This window comes from Salmo salar, chromosome 09 (assembly GCF_965601325.2).
Source record: "Salmo salar chromosome 09, fSalSal1, whole genome shotgun sequence".
Lineage (NCBI taxonomy): Eukaryota > Metazoa > Chordata > Actinopteri > Salmoniformes > Salmonidae > Salmo > Salmo salar.
The window spans coordinates 74,760,640-74,776,803 of NC_138299.1; the positions used below are offsets into that span (position 1 = coordinate 74,760,640).

Genomic DNA, 16,164 nt, shown 5'->3' on the forward strand with positions numbered 1-16,164 from the left:
ATCTACGGACAGCCCTGAACTACAAGAATTTATTCGGAATATATAGCAATCATATCACATACCATTGTATGTTTGTATTCCATATATCTAAAAAATCAATCTTTCTTAAAGACCTCACCACATGACCCCACTCTCCACCCCCTCCAACCGTAGGCCCACAAACACGCATGCACGCACAACAGAATATAACACACAAGCATCAGAGTCACACTTTGACACAGAACAATAAGTGAATCAGAGTATCAGTGTAGTCTACACAATTTCAAATACACAGATGGAAAGTGTGACAAAAGGTTTAAGCATGAGGTATTTGGCCACATCCTTCCGCCCTTCATTCCAGCTCTATTGTTTCAGTGAGGCCATAACAATATAGGGTGTTATACCGGGACTGGGGGAAGCAGGGGATGGAATCAGGGTGAGGTTAGCTAACAGAAGGGCTGGAACTGGGAGAGTGTTGGTTGGTTTGCAGTGAGGTGTAAAACAAAAAGACAGTTGACTGTGTACTTTTTCTCTTTTGTAATTTTGAAGGGCACAGACAGATACAGCAAAAGGAGGGATGGGAGGGGCGAGGAGAGGGATTTGGTGGGATTTATTCAGATAAATCTCTGCAGGGAAAGCATGCGCAAAAACACACACATCATAATTCCTCATAGTAGCTCTCTACTTTTTAACATTTTATTTGTGTTTATTATGGTAAAATAACCGTTCTGATATTCTGTTTTACATAATGTAATTGCGTATGTTTTGTATATCAAAATATAATTTTACAATATAAACTTGTGCAACATGTTCTCATGTAGGTTACATCATATGTTTCATAGATTGTAGTATTCCACATTTTTTGTTGTTGAAAATAAGTAGTTCAAAGTGTGCTGCTGAAAAGGTTTAAATATGGCCGCTATACCAGATACGAAAGAGGAAGCGAGACAGCCCACTCACTGTTTTTTTCTGATTCAATGAAAGCCAGTGAACTAAGTAGAACAGGCCCAGCTGCTTTAGAGAGACATAGTAATGGCGTCTTTTTGTAGGCACTAACTCTGCCATAGTTCGCTGGACAAAACCTATTGGGAAATTAATGGCGTTTTTTGAGTTTTTTTTGATAAACGCCGAAAATAAAGTATGTGGTAAACACAGGTTTAGGAGATTTTATACGTTTTGTTCTATGAGATAATCTTCATCAGCTAACGTCACTTTTTGTGAATTTTGAAGCATTTATGTAAAAAAAACCGCACATAATGCACATAAATGCTTCATATTGTATAAAGGTCATGTTCACTGACTGATATTATCTAATATAATAAAACGTAGGCTATAAGATATCCTTAGCCTGTGTTAACCTCAGACCTTATTTTCGGCAATTATCCCAAAACCCTATTCTTTCCCCATACATTTTCCCAACTGGAATGGCTGAAGGAACCAGAGGTAACTAATTTCCGTTTTTTAGGACTACAAGCTAGCGAGCTCATTGGTGTCTATGGTAGACCCACCCCTTTAAATTGACCGGAACTGATAAAAACATGTTACGGTAAACAGCCAACCAGCTTTGGCTATGATCATAGAGATAGATAGAGGACTCATCTTAGTATGTGTGCCATTAAAGCATTTGTGACTGCATTAGCAGCGCCATTGAGGCAATCTCCATTTTGAAGTAGTTCATTTTCTTCTTCACGATTGGCTGATCCCTCCTCATGACCCAGCCAATGAAGTCGGAAGACCCGCCCAGCTGACTACATTAAAATGGTGGAAGCCCTCAATGGCGCTGCCCATGCGAAAAATGCATTTTGGGCCACTAGACGCTTCTATCATTCTCTATGGGCTATACCAGACATACTTATCTGGCTATATAAAGATACTTCCTGTAAAGGCACAATAAAGTGTTGTTCACAGGTCTTTTCTGCCGTTTATTTTTCGGAAAAAAAGGCTTCGTTACAGCATTAGCAACGGATGACAATGTCTCCAGCAGTAAATATATAGTTTATAGGAGCTTATTATCCGTTATGTTTTTAGATAATAATGAATTATCAAGCTAGCAACGTTAGCTAACGGTAGTATACCAGTTCTGGACAGCCGGGATTATTACTCAACCTAGTTAAAACGCTTAACTATATTATAACAGTATAGAAAATTGGAACCTTAATTAAAAAAGGTAAGTATCATTTTGTTTAGTCAGATAATGTATACAGTTAATGTAATTACAAGTAGCTAACGTTTGTGAAACATTGACTTGGTAGTACAGTGCAGGAAACCTGACGTTGAAATGCATTGAATTCTACGTCGGGGAGAAATTAGCATTTTAATCAGGAAAGTTTCCCCTCACAACCTCTACAAACCAGAATGTTGAATAAAAGTATATTTTAAAGTACTTTACCGGTTGTCCATACGGTTGGTCTTTTTAACGTGTAGGAATGTTAGACAACATATTCACAAAGTATAATTACATAAACCATTCAAAGCGCTGGTAATTTATTGCATTCAGATTTCTATCACCTGAAGCATGTGCAGAACCATGTAAACACGAGCTCAGCAAGTATGCACGAGTCACCTGCATGTATTTGTATCTTGTGCACATGCTTCAGGTGATAGAAATCTGAAGGCACTACCAGGAATTTGAATAGTTTATGTAATTATACTTTCCCCATGGATATACACTCATTGGCAAGTTTATTGGGTACCTCACCCCCTTCACGAAAATAGCTCCCACAGACAGTGAGTCACCTGGCCATGGCTGGCACTATTTAACTAGGCAAGTCAGGGCCAATTGTGCGCTGCCCTATGGGACCCCCAATCACGGCCAGTTGTGATACAGCCCAGGATCTGTAGGGACACCTCTAGCACTGAGATGAAGTGCCTTAGACCGCTGCGCCACTCGGGAGCCCTATATAAGCAGGCAGACCGGCCTCCTGGGCTGTTTGCATGACAGTGTCTATGGTTTACTGAGAATGGTGCAACAGTCCTGTGGGCGAAAACGGGTTGTTGATGAGAGAGGTCGAAGGAGGATGGCAAGAATCGTGCAAGCTAACAGGCATGCCACAAACAGGCAAATAACAGTGCAGTACAACAGTGGTGTGCAGAACGAAATGCACAACTCGTTGCTCCTTGTCACGGATGGGCTATTGCAGCAGACGACCACACCGGTTTCCACTCCTATCAGCTAAAAAAACAGAAGAAGCGGCTATAGTGGGCACGATGAATCCTGGTTCCTGTTGCATCATGCTGGTGGCAGTCAGGATTTGGCGTAAGCAGTGTGAGTCCATGGCTCCATCCTTCCTGGTGTCAACCGTGGTGGTGTGGGGAATATTTTCCTGGCACACGTTAGGTCCCTTGATACCAATTGAGCATCGTTTGAATGCCATACCTTGTAGAATCCATGCTCCAAAGAATTCAGGCTGTTCTGGAGGAAAAGGGCAAAGCCCGACACGGTACGGACAAATGCCAAAGTACATTAAAATGTACTTTTATTCAACATTCTGGCTTGTAGAGGTTGTGAGAGGAAACTTTCCTGATTCAAATGCTCATTTCTACCCTATATCAAATTTAATGCAAATCAATGTCGGGTTTCCAGACAAAATCTAGGCTTACAAAGGAGTCGTTGAATATGGCAATGTTCCTTTAAATTCAAGAAGCAGCCATTCAACTTGCCATTCACCAGCTTTTCAAGCTTAATAATATCAAAATACGTTCAGTACTTACCAAAGAATGGAGTTTCGCTGAGAAACTTGTCATTAATGCCGTTCCGGCCTGTATGTACGCCCAAAAAGGTCTAAATAAAAAGTTACATGTAACTGAAAAAATGCCATGTCTGGAACGAGTCTATTGTTTTTGAGTAAGTGCAATTGTGTTAAATCCACCTTTTCTGCACCTGTTGCAATATTATTGGAATTAAAATACACTAAATAAAGCCTATCTAGAAATATACAATCACTGTAAAAACGTACCCTATATTGTCTACTTAATCTACTTACATTAAATATTGCATCCATGTAGCGCGGGTGAAACAACAGATTGATATGACGTTCATACTGTTGTAGGTGATCAAATCAATGACCTTTCCTGCTGCTGTATCAGCCGAGGGGTGCGCACTTGCTCAAAAACAATACTTAAATTATTTCCAGACAAGGCATTTTTTCGGTTGCATGTAACTTTTTTTATTTAGATATTTTTTGGGAGGACATACCGGCCGGAATGGCAGTAATGACGATAGTTGTTCGGCGAAACAGTCCGTATTTTGACATTGGGCCAAAGGAGAATCTCCATATTCAACGTCTCCTGTAAACCCAGATTTTGGTTCAGTAGTACAGTAGCTATGTACAGTGCATTCGGAAAGTATTCAGACCCCTTGATTATTTCCCCACATTTTGTTACTTTAAAGCCTTATTCTAAAATTGATTAAATATATAAAACAAATTCATAAATCTACACACTAACCCATAAAGATAAAGCGAAAACAGGTTTTTAGGAATTTTTGCTAAATTATTAAAAATGAAAAACATAAGTATTCAGACCTTTTGCTATGAGACTCGAAATTGAGCTCAGGTGCATCCAGTTTCCATTGATCATCCTTGAGATATTTCTTCAACTTGATTGGAGTCCACCTGTGGTAAATTCAATTGAATCAAATTATATTTGTCACATGCGCTGAATACAACAGATTCACCTTACAGTGAAATGCTAACTTACAAGCCCTAAACCAACAATGCAGTTTTAAGAAAATACCTAAAAAAAAGAGATACGAATAACAAATAATTAAAGAGCAGCAGTAAATAACAATAGCAGGGCTATATACAGGAGGTACCGGTACAGAGTCAATGTGCAGGGGCACCGGTGTTGACGTAATATCTACATGTAGGTAGAGTTATTTAAGTGACTATGCATAGATAATAAGAGTAGCAGCAGCGTGGGGGGCATAGTCTGGGTAGCCATTTGATTAGATGTTCAGGAGTCTTATGGGTTGGGGGTAGAAGCTGTTTAGAAGCCTCTTGGACCTAGACTTGGCGCTCCGGTACTGCTTGCCGTGCGGTAGCAGAGAGAACAGTTTATGACTAGGGTGGCTGGAGTCTTTGACAAGTTTTAGGACCTTCCTCTAACACCGCCTGATATAGAGGTCCTGGATGGCAGGAAGCTTGGCCCTGGTGTAGTACTGGGCCTTACGCACTATCCTCTGTAGTGCCTTGCGGTCGGAGGCCGAGCAGTTGCCATACCAGGCAGTGATGCAACCCGTCAGGATGCTCTCGATGGTGCAGCTGTTAAACCTTTTGAAGACCTGAAGACCCATGCCAAATCTTTTCAGTCTCCTGAGGGGGAATAGGTTTTGTCGTGTCCTCTTTACGACTGTCATGGTGTGCTTGGACAATGTTTGTTGATGTGGACGCCAAGGAACTTGAAGCTCTCAACCTGCTCCACTACAGACCCGTCGATGAGAATCAGGGCGTGCTCGGACCTCCTTTTCCTGTAGTCCATAATCATCTCCTTTGTCTTGATCGCGTTGAGGGAGAGGTTGTTGTCCTTGCACCACACTGTCAGGTCTCTGACCTCCTCCCTATAGGCTGTCTCATTGTTGTCGGTGATCAGGCCTACCACTGTTGTCATCGCCAAACTTAATGATGGTGTTAGAGTCGTGCCAGGCCATGCAGTCATGAGTGAACAGTGAGTACAGGAGGGGACTGAGCAAGCACCCCTGAGGGGCCCCCGTGTTGAGGATCAGTGTGACGGATGTGTCGTTACCTACCCTTACCACCTGGGGGCGGCCCGTCAGGAAGTCCAGGATCCAGTTGCAGAGGGAGGTGTTTAGTCCCAGGGTCCTTAGCTTAGTGATGAGCTTTGAGGGCACTATGGCGTTGAACGCTGAGCTGTAGTCAATGAAGAGCATTCTCACATAGGTGTTCCTTTTGTCCAGGTGGGAAAGGGGCAGTGTGGCTGCAATAGAGATTGCATCATCTGTGGATCTGATGGGGCGGTATACAAATTGGAGTGGGTGTAGGGATTCTGGGATAATGGTATCGATGTGAGCCATGACCAGCCTTTCAAAGCATTTCATGGCTACAGACGTGACTGCTACGGATTGGTAGTCATTTGGGCAGATTACCTTAGTCCCTGTGCCCAAGAACACTATGGTGGGCTGCTTGAAACATGTTGGTATTACAGACTGTCAGGGACAGGTTAAAGATGTCAGTGAAGACACTTGCCAGTTGGTCAGCGCATGCTCGGAGTACATGTCCTGGCAATCCGTCTGACCCTGCGGCCTTGTGAATGTTGACCTGTTTAAAGGTATTACTCACATCGGCTGCGGAGAGCGTAATCACACAGTTGTCCGGAACAGCTGATGGTCTCATGAATGTTTCAGTGTTATTTGCCTCCAAGCGAGCATAGAAGTGATTTAGCACATCTGGCAGGGTCGTGTCACTGGGCAGCTCCCGGCTGTGCTTCCCTTTGTAGTCTGTAATAGTTTGCAAGCCCTGCCACATCCGACGAGCGTCGGAGCCGGTGTAGTACAATTTGATCTTAGTCCTGTATTGATGCTTTGCCTGTTTGATGGTTCGTCGGTGGGCATAGCGAGATATCTTATAAGCTTACAGGTTAGTCCCACTCCTTGAAAGCGGCAGCTCTACCCTTTAGCTCAGTGTGAATGCTGCCTGTAATCCATGGCTTCTGGTTGGGGTATGTACGTACAGTCACTGTGGGGGCGACGTCATCGATGCACTTATTGATGAAGCCAGTGACTAATGTGGTGTACTCCTCAATGCCATCGGAAGAATCCCGGAACATATTCCAGTCTGTGCTAGCAAAACAGTCCTGTAGTTTAGCATCTGCTTCATCTGACCACTTTACTGACCCAGTCACTGGTGCTTCCTGCTTTAATTTTTGCTTGTAAGCAGGAATCAGGAGGATAGAATTATGGTCAGATTTGCCAAATGGCGGGTGAGCTTTGTACGTGTCTCTGTGTGTGGAGTAAAGGTGCCCCCCCCCCCCCCCTCTGGTTGCATATTTAACATGCTGAGAGAAATTTCGTAAAACTGGTTTAAGTTTCCCTGCATCAAAGTCCTCGGCCACTAGGAGTGCCGCCTCTGGATGAGCGTTTTCTTGTTTGCTTATGGCGGTATACAGCTCATTGAGTGCGGTTTTAGTGCCAGCATCGGTCTGTGGTGGTTTGTAGACAGCTACAAAAAATATAGATGACAACTCTCTAGGTTGATAGTGTGGTCTACAGCTTATCATGAGATACTCTACCTCAGGCGAGCAAGACTTCCTTAGATATCGTGCACCAGCTGTTGTTTACAAATATGCATAGGCGCCCTGCCTCGTGTCTTACCAGAGGCTGCTGTTCTATCCTGCCGATGGAGTGTATAACCCGCCAGCTGTATGTTATTAATGTCGTCGTTAAGCCACGATTTGGTGAAACATAAGATATTACAGTTTTTAATGTCCCCTTGGTCGGATATACGTGCTTTCAGTTCATCCCATTTATTTTCCAGTGATTGAACGTTAGCTAACAGTACTGATGGCAAAGGCAGATTAGCCACTCATCGCCTGATCCTCACAAGGCACCCCGATCTCTTTCCGCAAAATCTCAGTTTCTTTCTCCAACGAATGATGAGGATGAGGGCATGTTCGGGTGTTTGGAGTATTTGCTTCCCGTCCGACTCATGAAAGAAAATGATTTGTCCAATTCGAGGTGAGTAATCGCTGTTCTTATGTCCAGAAGCTCTTTTCGGTCATAAGAGATGGTAGCAGCAACATTATGTACATAATAAGTTACAAACAATGCGAAAAAACAAACAAAATAGCACGGTTGGCTAAGAGCCAATAGAACGGCAGCCATCTCCTCCGGCGCCATCTTTATTGATTGGACATGATTTGGAAAGGCACACCTGTCTATATAAGGTCCCACAGTTGACAGTGCGTGTCAGAGAAAAAAACCAAGCCATGAGGTTGAAGAGCTCTGAGACAGGATTGTGTCGAGGCACAGATCTGGGGAAGGCTACCAAAACATTTCTGCAGCATTGAAGGTCCCCAAGAACACAGTGGCCTCCATCATTCTTAAATAGAGGAAGTTTGGAACCACCAAGACTCTTCCTAGAGCTGGTCGCCCGGCCAAACTGAGCAATCGGGGGGACGGGCCTTGGTCAGGGAGGTGACCAAGAACCTGATGGTCACTCTGACAGAGCTCCAGAGTTCCTCTGTGGAGATGGTTGTCCTTCTAGAAGGTTCTCCCATCTCTGCAGCACTCCACCAATCATGCCTTTATGGTAGTGACCAGACGGAAGCCACTCCTCAGTAAAAGTCACATGACAGCCCGCTTGGAGTTTGCCAAAAGGCACCTAAAGGACTCAGACCATGAGAAACAAGATTCTCTGGTCTGATGAAACCAAGTTTGAAGGTTCACCTTTCAATAGGACAACGACCTTAAGCACACAGTCAAGACAACCAGGAGTGGCTTCGGGACAAGTCTCTGAATGTCCTTGATTGGCTCAGCCAGAGCCCGGACTTGAACCCGATCAAACATTTCTGGAGAGACCTGAAAATAGCTGTGCAGCGTCGCTCCCCATCCAACTTGACAGAGCTTGAGAGGATCCGCAGAAATAATGGGAGAAACTCCCCAAATACAGGTGTGCCAAGCTTGTATCATCATACCCAAGAAGCCTCGAGGCTGTAATCGCTGCCAAAGGTGCTTCAACAAAGTACTGAGTAAAGGGTCTGAATACTTAAATGTGACATGATATTTCAGTTTTGAATTTAATAAATTTGCTAACATTTCTATTAACCTGTTTTTCCTTTGTCATTATGGGATATTGTGTGTAGATTGGAAAAGGCTGTAACGTAACAACATTTTGAAAAAGTCAAGGGGTCTAAATACTTTCTGAATGCACTGTAAGTGGTGAATGATATTCCACAGGTATTGTGACAAGTGAAATGAAAACGTTGACACTTATTAAAACCATATTTGTCTTGTTTCCACTTAGATGTCAGTGGAACTCGATGTGTTTGTGGGTAACACCACCATTATGGATGAGGAAGTCTATCAGTTCTGGCTGGATGGCTACACAGGTATTAGCCACAACATTCACCAACTCACACACATATACTAGACACAGTCATCCATAAAAAAATACTTAATCAATATCTCTAACATAAACCTTGAATCCTGTTTCCTTTCTGCCCCATCCTCAGTGAATGATGCAGTGAAGGTTCGTATGGAGGGAGGGGTATTGGAGGAGTGTGAGGCCAGTGCTGAGGTTTTGCGCAGTGACACCATGGACCAGTACAGAACCTTCCAGATGTGTGAGCGCCTCCTGCACAGCCCCGCCAAACTGGCCAATCAGCTGCTGTTCCAGATCCCACCTCATCGCCAGGTCATGCTCATAGAGAGGTGCTCTACCATCTCTTGAAACACTTTTTAATGTCTTATCTTCCTCTGCCTTAAATGTCACCTAACCTGTCTCCCTCTCCTCCATCTCGCCCCTCTCCTCCATCTCGCCCCTCTCCTCCATCTCACCCCTCCTCCATCTCGCCTCTCTCTTTCTGTAAAGGTACTATACGTTTGATGGCGTGTTTGTACGAGAGGTCCTTGGGAAGAAACTCTCAAAGGGGACCAAGAAGGACCTGGATGATGTCAGTGCAAAGACTGGTGTCACACTGAAGAGCTGCAGGCGGCAGGTAGCAGAAACCTCAGCGAGACATCCCCATTAACAATGGCTATATCACTGACCTGTAACATAGGATAGGATGAACTTTAATGTCCCAAGGGGAAAATTGTCTTAGACACACAGTACTGCTGTATACAAAATACACTGTACATCATACACTTCTTGTTTAGCCACATACAGTACCAGCCAAAAGTTTGGACACACCTACTCATTCAAGGGTTTTTCTTTATATTTACTATTTTCTACATTGTAGAATAATACTGAAGACATCAAAAGTATGAAATAGCACATATGGAATCATGTAGTAACCAAAAACAGTGTTAAACAAATCAAAATATTTTTGAGATTCTTCAAAGTAGCCACTCTTTGCCTTGATGACAGCTTTGCACACTCTTGGCATTCTCTCAACCAACTTCAACTGGAATGCTTTTCCAACAGTCTTGAAGGAGTTCCCACATATGCTGAGCACTTGTTGGCTGCTTTTCCTTCACTCTGCGGTCCAACTCATCCCAAACCATCTCAATTCTGGTGATTGTGGAGGCCAGGTCATCTGATGCAGCACTCCATCACTATCCTTGGTCAAATAGCCCTTATACAGCCTGGAGGTGTGTTTGGTCATGGTCCTGTTGAAAAACAAATGATAGTCCTACTAAGCACAAACCAGATGGGGATGGTGTATCGCTGCAGAATGCTGTGGTAGCCATGCTGGTTAAGTGTGCCTTGAATTCTAAATAAATCATTGACAGTTTCACCAGCAAAGCACCCCCACACCATCAGACCTCCTCCTCCTCCATGCTTCACAGTGGGAACTACACATGCAGAGATCATCCGTTAACCTACTCTGCGTCTCACAAGGCGGTTAGAACCAAAAATCTCAAATTTGGACTCATCAGACCAAAGGACAGATTTCCACCGTTCTAATGTCCATTGCTCGTGTTTCTTGGCCCAAGCAAGTCTCTTCTTCTTTTTTTTCTCTTTTTTTTTCTCTCCAATTTCATGATGTCCAATTGGTAGTTACAGTCTTGTTTCATCGCTGCAACTTCCGTACGGACTCAGGAGAGACGAAGGTCGAGAGCCGTGCGTCCTCCGAAACACAACCCAACCAAGCCGCACTGCTTCTTGACACAATGCCCACTTAACCCGGAAGCCAGCCGCACCAATGTGTCAGAGGAAATACCGTACACCTGGCGACTGGGTCAGCGTGCACTGTGCCCGGCCCTCCACAGGAGTTGCTAGTGCACGATGGGACAAGGACATCCCTGCCGGCCAAACCCTCCCCTAACCTGGACGACGCTGGGCCAATTGTGCGCCGCCCCGGGGGTCTTCCGGTCGCGGCCCGGCTGCGACAGACCCTGGACTTGAACCCAGAATCTCTAGTGGCACAGCTAGCCTTAGACCACTGCGCCACTCGGGAGGCCCAAGTCTCTTCTTCTTATTGGTGTCCTTTAGTAGGGGTTTCTTTGCATATTTATTTGGGCTGCAATTTCTGAGGCTGGTAACTCTAATGAACTTATCCTCTGCAGCAGAGGTAACTCTGGGTCTTCCTTTCCTATGGCGGTCCTCATGAGAGCCAGTTTCCTCATAGGCTTGATGGTTTTTGCGACTGCACTTGAAGAAACTTTCAAAGTTCTTGACATTTTTCCAAATTGACTGACCTTCATGTCTTAAAGTAATGATGGACTGTTGTTTCTCTTTGCTTATTTGAGCTGTTCTTTCCATAATATTGACTTGGTCTTTAACCAAATAGGGCTGTCTTCTGTATACCACCCCTACCTTGTCACAACACGACTGATTGGCTCAAATGCATTTAGAAGAAAAAAATTACACAATTTTAACAAGGCACACCTGTTAATTTAAATGCATTCCAGGTGACTACCTCATGAAGCTGGTTGAGAGAATGCTAAAAGTGTGCAAAGTTGTCATCAAGGCTACTTTGAAGAATCTCAAATATAAAATCTATTTAGATTTAACACTTCTTTTCTTTTTTTGGGGGGGGGGGTTATTTCATAGTTTTGATGTCATCACTATTATTCTACAATGTAGAACATATTAATGATAAAGAACAACCCTTAAATGAGTAGGTGTCAACTTTTGACTGGTACTGTACGCCACTCACAGAATAAGGGAATATGCTAACTCAGCTCAACATTAGTGAGACCGTCCTGCCTGTACAGATTCTATGAGCTACAGAGCTCAAGACACTGTAGTTCTAAGACCAAATGTCACTGTTTTTCACATGCACACTAAAGCTTTTCTGAATGATCCCCTTTTCTCCCAGTTTGATAACTTCAAGCGTGTATTCAAAGTTGTGGAGGAACTGAAGGGACCCCTGGTGGAAAACATTCGTCAGCACTTCCTTCTCTCTGACAAGCTGGCCAGGTAATAGTAGAATTTACTATTCAATTTGATATAATCTTGTGATTTATTTTGTACACTTTGACCTCTTTTTATTTATTTTTTATTTTTATTTTATAAAACTCCCCTGCATCTCCTCTTCTCAGGGATTATGCTGCCATTGTTTTCTTTGCCAACAATCGCTTTGAGACGGGGAAGAAGAAGCTGCATTATCTTACATTCCAGGACTTTGCCTTCTGTGCAGGGCAGCTCATCAGCAACTGGACCGTGGGAGCATTGGGTGAGTCCCTAATCAATTGATCTGCACTTGTGCACTGCAATCATTCCCGAGTCCTTATGAGGCCCGCATTAATTGGAGTTATGATTTATTTTTTTTACTGTCGCAGCACTGTTATCTAATACGGCAATATCAGATGTCTGAAGTAGTTTGTCTTCTCAGATAACATGGTGGAAGACATGGATGTGGATCTTGAGAAGGAGTTCTTACAAGATCTAAAGGAACTGAAGATTTTAATTACTGACAAAGATCTACTGGACCAGCACAAGAGGCATGAGTGTGGTCCATTAATTATTGATTGCCTGATATGTATGTTATTGATTGTTTCCTGTCAATAATTCACTTTTTTTTTTTTCTCTGTATTTTTTTGTGTATATTGTATGCATTCTAATATTATGAATGACAATATTCAGTAGTATCCCTCATGCCCTTGCTCCTGTTTCTCTCATTCCCTCCGCCCCACTCAGTTTGGTGTGCACGGCTCTCCGGGGGAAGACCAAAGCATTTAATGAGATGGAAGCCAACTTCAAGGTGAGTGACAACACATGCTTGTGTTACCCAACAGGACTGCTAAGGCTTCAACAGACCACCCAGTTTCATAGGAGGTGATGTCCAGTCCTACCTACTACAAAAATCTGTAAATCAGTCCATAGAAAGTGTGGTAACCATGGTTATATGGGGTCAAATGTGCACATCAATTGTCTTATTCAAACAGTTCACTTGAGTTGATTTATTTCTAAACTGCAGTATCAAAGACTTTTTCAAATTATTTGATAATTATTTGAAACAAACTCTACTCTCTCTTCATCCATAGAATCTCTCCAGAAGCCTTGTCAACATTGCTGCCAAATTAACCAACACGAAAGACGTCAGAGACTTCTTTATTGATCTGGTGGAAAAGGTATATAAGTAAATCATTAGTAATATATATTAGTGAATGTTTTTAGTCAGAATATTCAACTCTGGCTCTGGCTTATCAGACCAATAAGGTCTATAGACTTTTGTGCTACCCATGAGACTGGTGTAATCTCTCTCTCGCTCTCTCTCTCTTTTTCTCTCGTTCTTTCTCTCTTTCTCTCTCTCTCTCTTTCTTTCTTTCTTTCTCTCTTTCTCTTTCTCTCTTTCTTTCTCTCTCTCTCTCTCACAGTTTATTGAGCCGTGTCGGTCAGACAAATGGACAGCAGGAGACATGAGGCTCTACCTCACTCACTACACTAACTCTGCACACATACTTGACACATTCAAGTGAGTAACATATTACTGTTATACATACACTGCATATACAAAAGTATGTGGACATCTGGAGTGATGAATCACGCTTCACCATCTGGCAGTCCGACAGACGAATCTGGGTTTGGCGGATGCCAGGAGAACGCTACCTGTCCGAATGCATAGTGCCAAGTGTAAAGTTTGGTGGAGGAGGAATAATGGTCTGGGGCTGTTTTTCATGGTTCAGGTGAGGCCCCTTAGTTCCAGTGAAGGGAAATCTTAACACTACAGCATACAATGACATTCTAGACGATTTTGTGCTTCCAACTTTGTGGCAACAGTTTGAGGCAGGCCTTTTCCTGTTTCAGCATGAGAATGCCCCCATGCACAAAGCGTGGTCCATACAGAAATAGGTTGTCGAGATCGGTGTGGAAGAACTTGACTGGCCTGCAGAGAACCCATGACCTTAACTCCATCGATCACCTTTGGGATAAATTGGAACGCTGACTGCGAGCCAGGCCTAATCGCCTAACATCAGTGCCCGACCTCACTGATGCTCTTGTGGCTGAATGGAAGCAAGACCCCACAGCAATGTTCCAACATCTAGTGGAAAGCCCTCCCAGAAAAGTGGCGGCTGTTGTGGCAGAAAAGGGGGGACCAACTCCATATTAATACCCGTGATTTTGGAATGAGATGTTTGACGAGCAGGTGTCCACAAACTTTTGGTCATGTAGTGTATTGTGCTGCCTGGCATACATTTAAGGGCCTGACCGTTTTTAGTTTGTGCTTGCATAATATATGTATTTCATATCCCAGTTGTCACCAGTGGGTGTCACTGCAACTCGCTCCATGTGTCTTAAACTATAGTTACCTTGTTTCTCGCACAGCCACTCTGGAATGTGGTTAACAGTTTACACAACCCTAGACCACGACACACTCAACAAACACATATTTATCGGACAACCATATTATAACATGCCTCTCATTAAACTGAATAAGCAAAGATCACTCCATATTATGAAACTTGGCCAGCTCTCATAATGAGAATTTGTCTTGAGTTTTACACGTTCCATATATCTCTTTTTCTTTCTCTCTCTCTCTCTCTCTCTCTCGCTCTCGCTCTCGCTCTCTCTCTCTCTCAGACACCAGGTAGTGTGGGACAGGTATATGGGAGTGATCAAAAGCTGCATCCTCAAAATGTACCATGACTGAGATGCTGCCTCGCTCAACTTCCTGTTCTCTTTATATCCGAGTCGTGTTGTCTTTTTTTTCTCCTCTCTGCAGTCGTCATATAAATCCTCCGCTCCCTCTGTCAGATGTTTTCCTCCAATCCCAGTGCCCACATTTCTCCTTTCTTCATGTCTTTCTGCTGTTTTGTTTACTTTCTTTCCTCCCTCTTTTCCCTCTCACTCCTCGGTCTGTTCTGACACCCTACTCTGCAATGTCATCTTGCATATCATTTGTGTTGTGTACTGAACAACAATATAAACGCAACATGTAAAGTGTTTGTCTCAAATTTTGTGCACAAATTTGTTTACATCCCTGTTAGTGAGCTTTTCTCCTTTGCCAGATTATTCATCCACCTGACAGGTGTAGCATATCAAGAAGCTGATTAAACTGTATGATCATTACACAGGTGCACCTTGTGCTGGGGACAATAAAAGGTCCAGTTTTGTCACACAACACAATGCCACAGATGTTAAGTTTTGAGGGAGCGTGCAATTGGCATGCTGACTGCAGGAATGTCCAACAGAGCTATTCCCAGAGAATTGGATGTTCCTTTCTCTACCATAAGCCGCTTCTAACCGGCCTCACAACTGCAGACCACGTGTAACCACGCCAGCCCAGGCCCTCAACATCCTTCTTCACCTGCTACATCGTCTGAGGAGGGGTGGGGGGGGTGCTGAGGATTATTTCTGTCTTTAATAAAGCCCTTTTGTGGGGGTAAACTCATTCTGATTGCCTGGGCCTGGCTCCCGAGTGGGTGGACCTAGCTCCCAAGTGGGTGGGCCTATGCCCACTTATGGCTGTGCCCCTGCCCAGTCATGTGAAATCCATAGATTCAGGCCTAATGAATTGAATTCAATTGACTGATTTCCTTCTATGAACTAATACTCAGTAAAATCTTTGAAATTGTTGCATTTATATTTTTGTTAGGTATAAATAAAGTCAACTCATTTTATACCGACGGTCTCTTGGCCCTGATTGTATTGCAGATATTGAGGGTGTGTGTTTGTGCGTATGCTGTGAGTGCTTGTTTATGTTAGAATGTCAGATGCAAATTACTCAGATTTAAAAACTGACTGCAGCTGTAGGTGTTGAGAGCTGTTTGGTCCAATATAACACTTAGATATTTCACAGCTTGAACATGCCAAGAAAGTGGCTAGGATCTCATACATTCTAGCATGGATAAATATGGGTGAAGACAGACTATTTTGGAATACATCTGCGTAGTAAATTAAACCTGAGTGGATTGTGATATGAGAAGCTGTGTGTCTATGTGTGGCCACTGGGGGTTGGGTAAGAGCAGCTGTCACCCTCCCACACACACACATCAATATCTCTTATTTTTATCTGTATTTCTTGAAACTGCACTGTTGGTTTGGGGTTCGTAAGTAAGCATTTCACTGTAAGGTCTACACCTGTTGTATTCGGCGCATGTGACTAATACAATTTGATTTT

General features: G+C 43.4%; 1 protein-coding gene across 2 annotated transcripts; it reads left to right on the forward strand.

Moving 5' to 3' along the window:
- The first annotated feature begins 1,821 nt into the window (after positions 1-1,821).
- On the forward strand, positions 1,822-15,664 carry LOC106611755 (acidic fibroblast growth factor intracellular-binding protein B). 2 transcript variants are annotated; one of them, XM_045723909.2, is made up of 12 exons: positions 1,822-2,146; positions 7,569-7,669; positions 8,958-9,042; positions 9,166-9,364; positions 9,525-9,651; positions 11,920-12,020; positions 12,143-12,276; positions 12,436-12,544; positions 12,741-12,804; positions 13,088-13,174; positions 13,421-13,518; positions 14,625-15,664. In XM_045723909.2, exons 3-12 carry the CDS (start codon positions 8,958-8,960, stop codon positions 14,692-14,694), a joined length of 1,074 nt encoding a protein of 357 aa, XP_045579865.1. In that variant the 5' UTR covers positions 1,822-2,146; positions 7,569-7,669; the 3' UTR covers positions 14,695-15,664. The 2 variants fall into 2 exon arrangements, with proteins under 2 accessions (XP_045579865.1, XP_014067773.1); XM_014212298.3 differs by lacking the exon at positions 7,569-7,669 and having other exon boundaries at positions 1,823-2,146.
- The last annotated feature ends 500 nt before the right edge of the window (positions 15,665-16,164 follow it).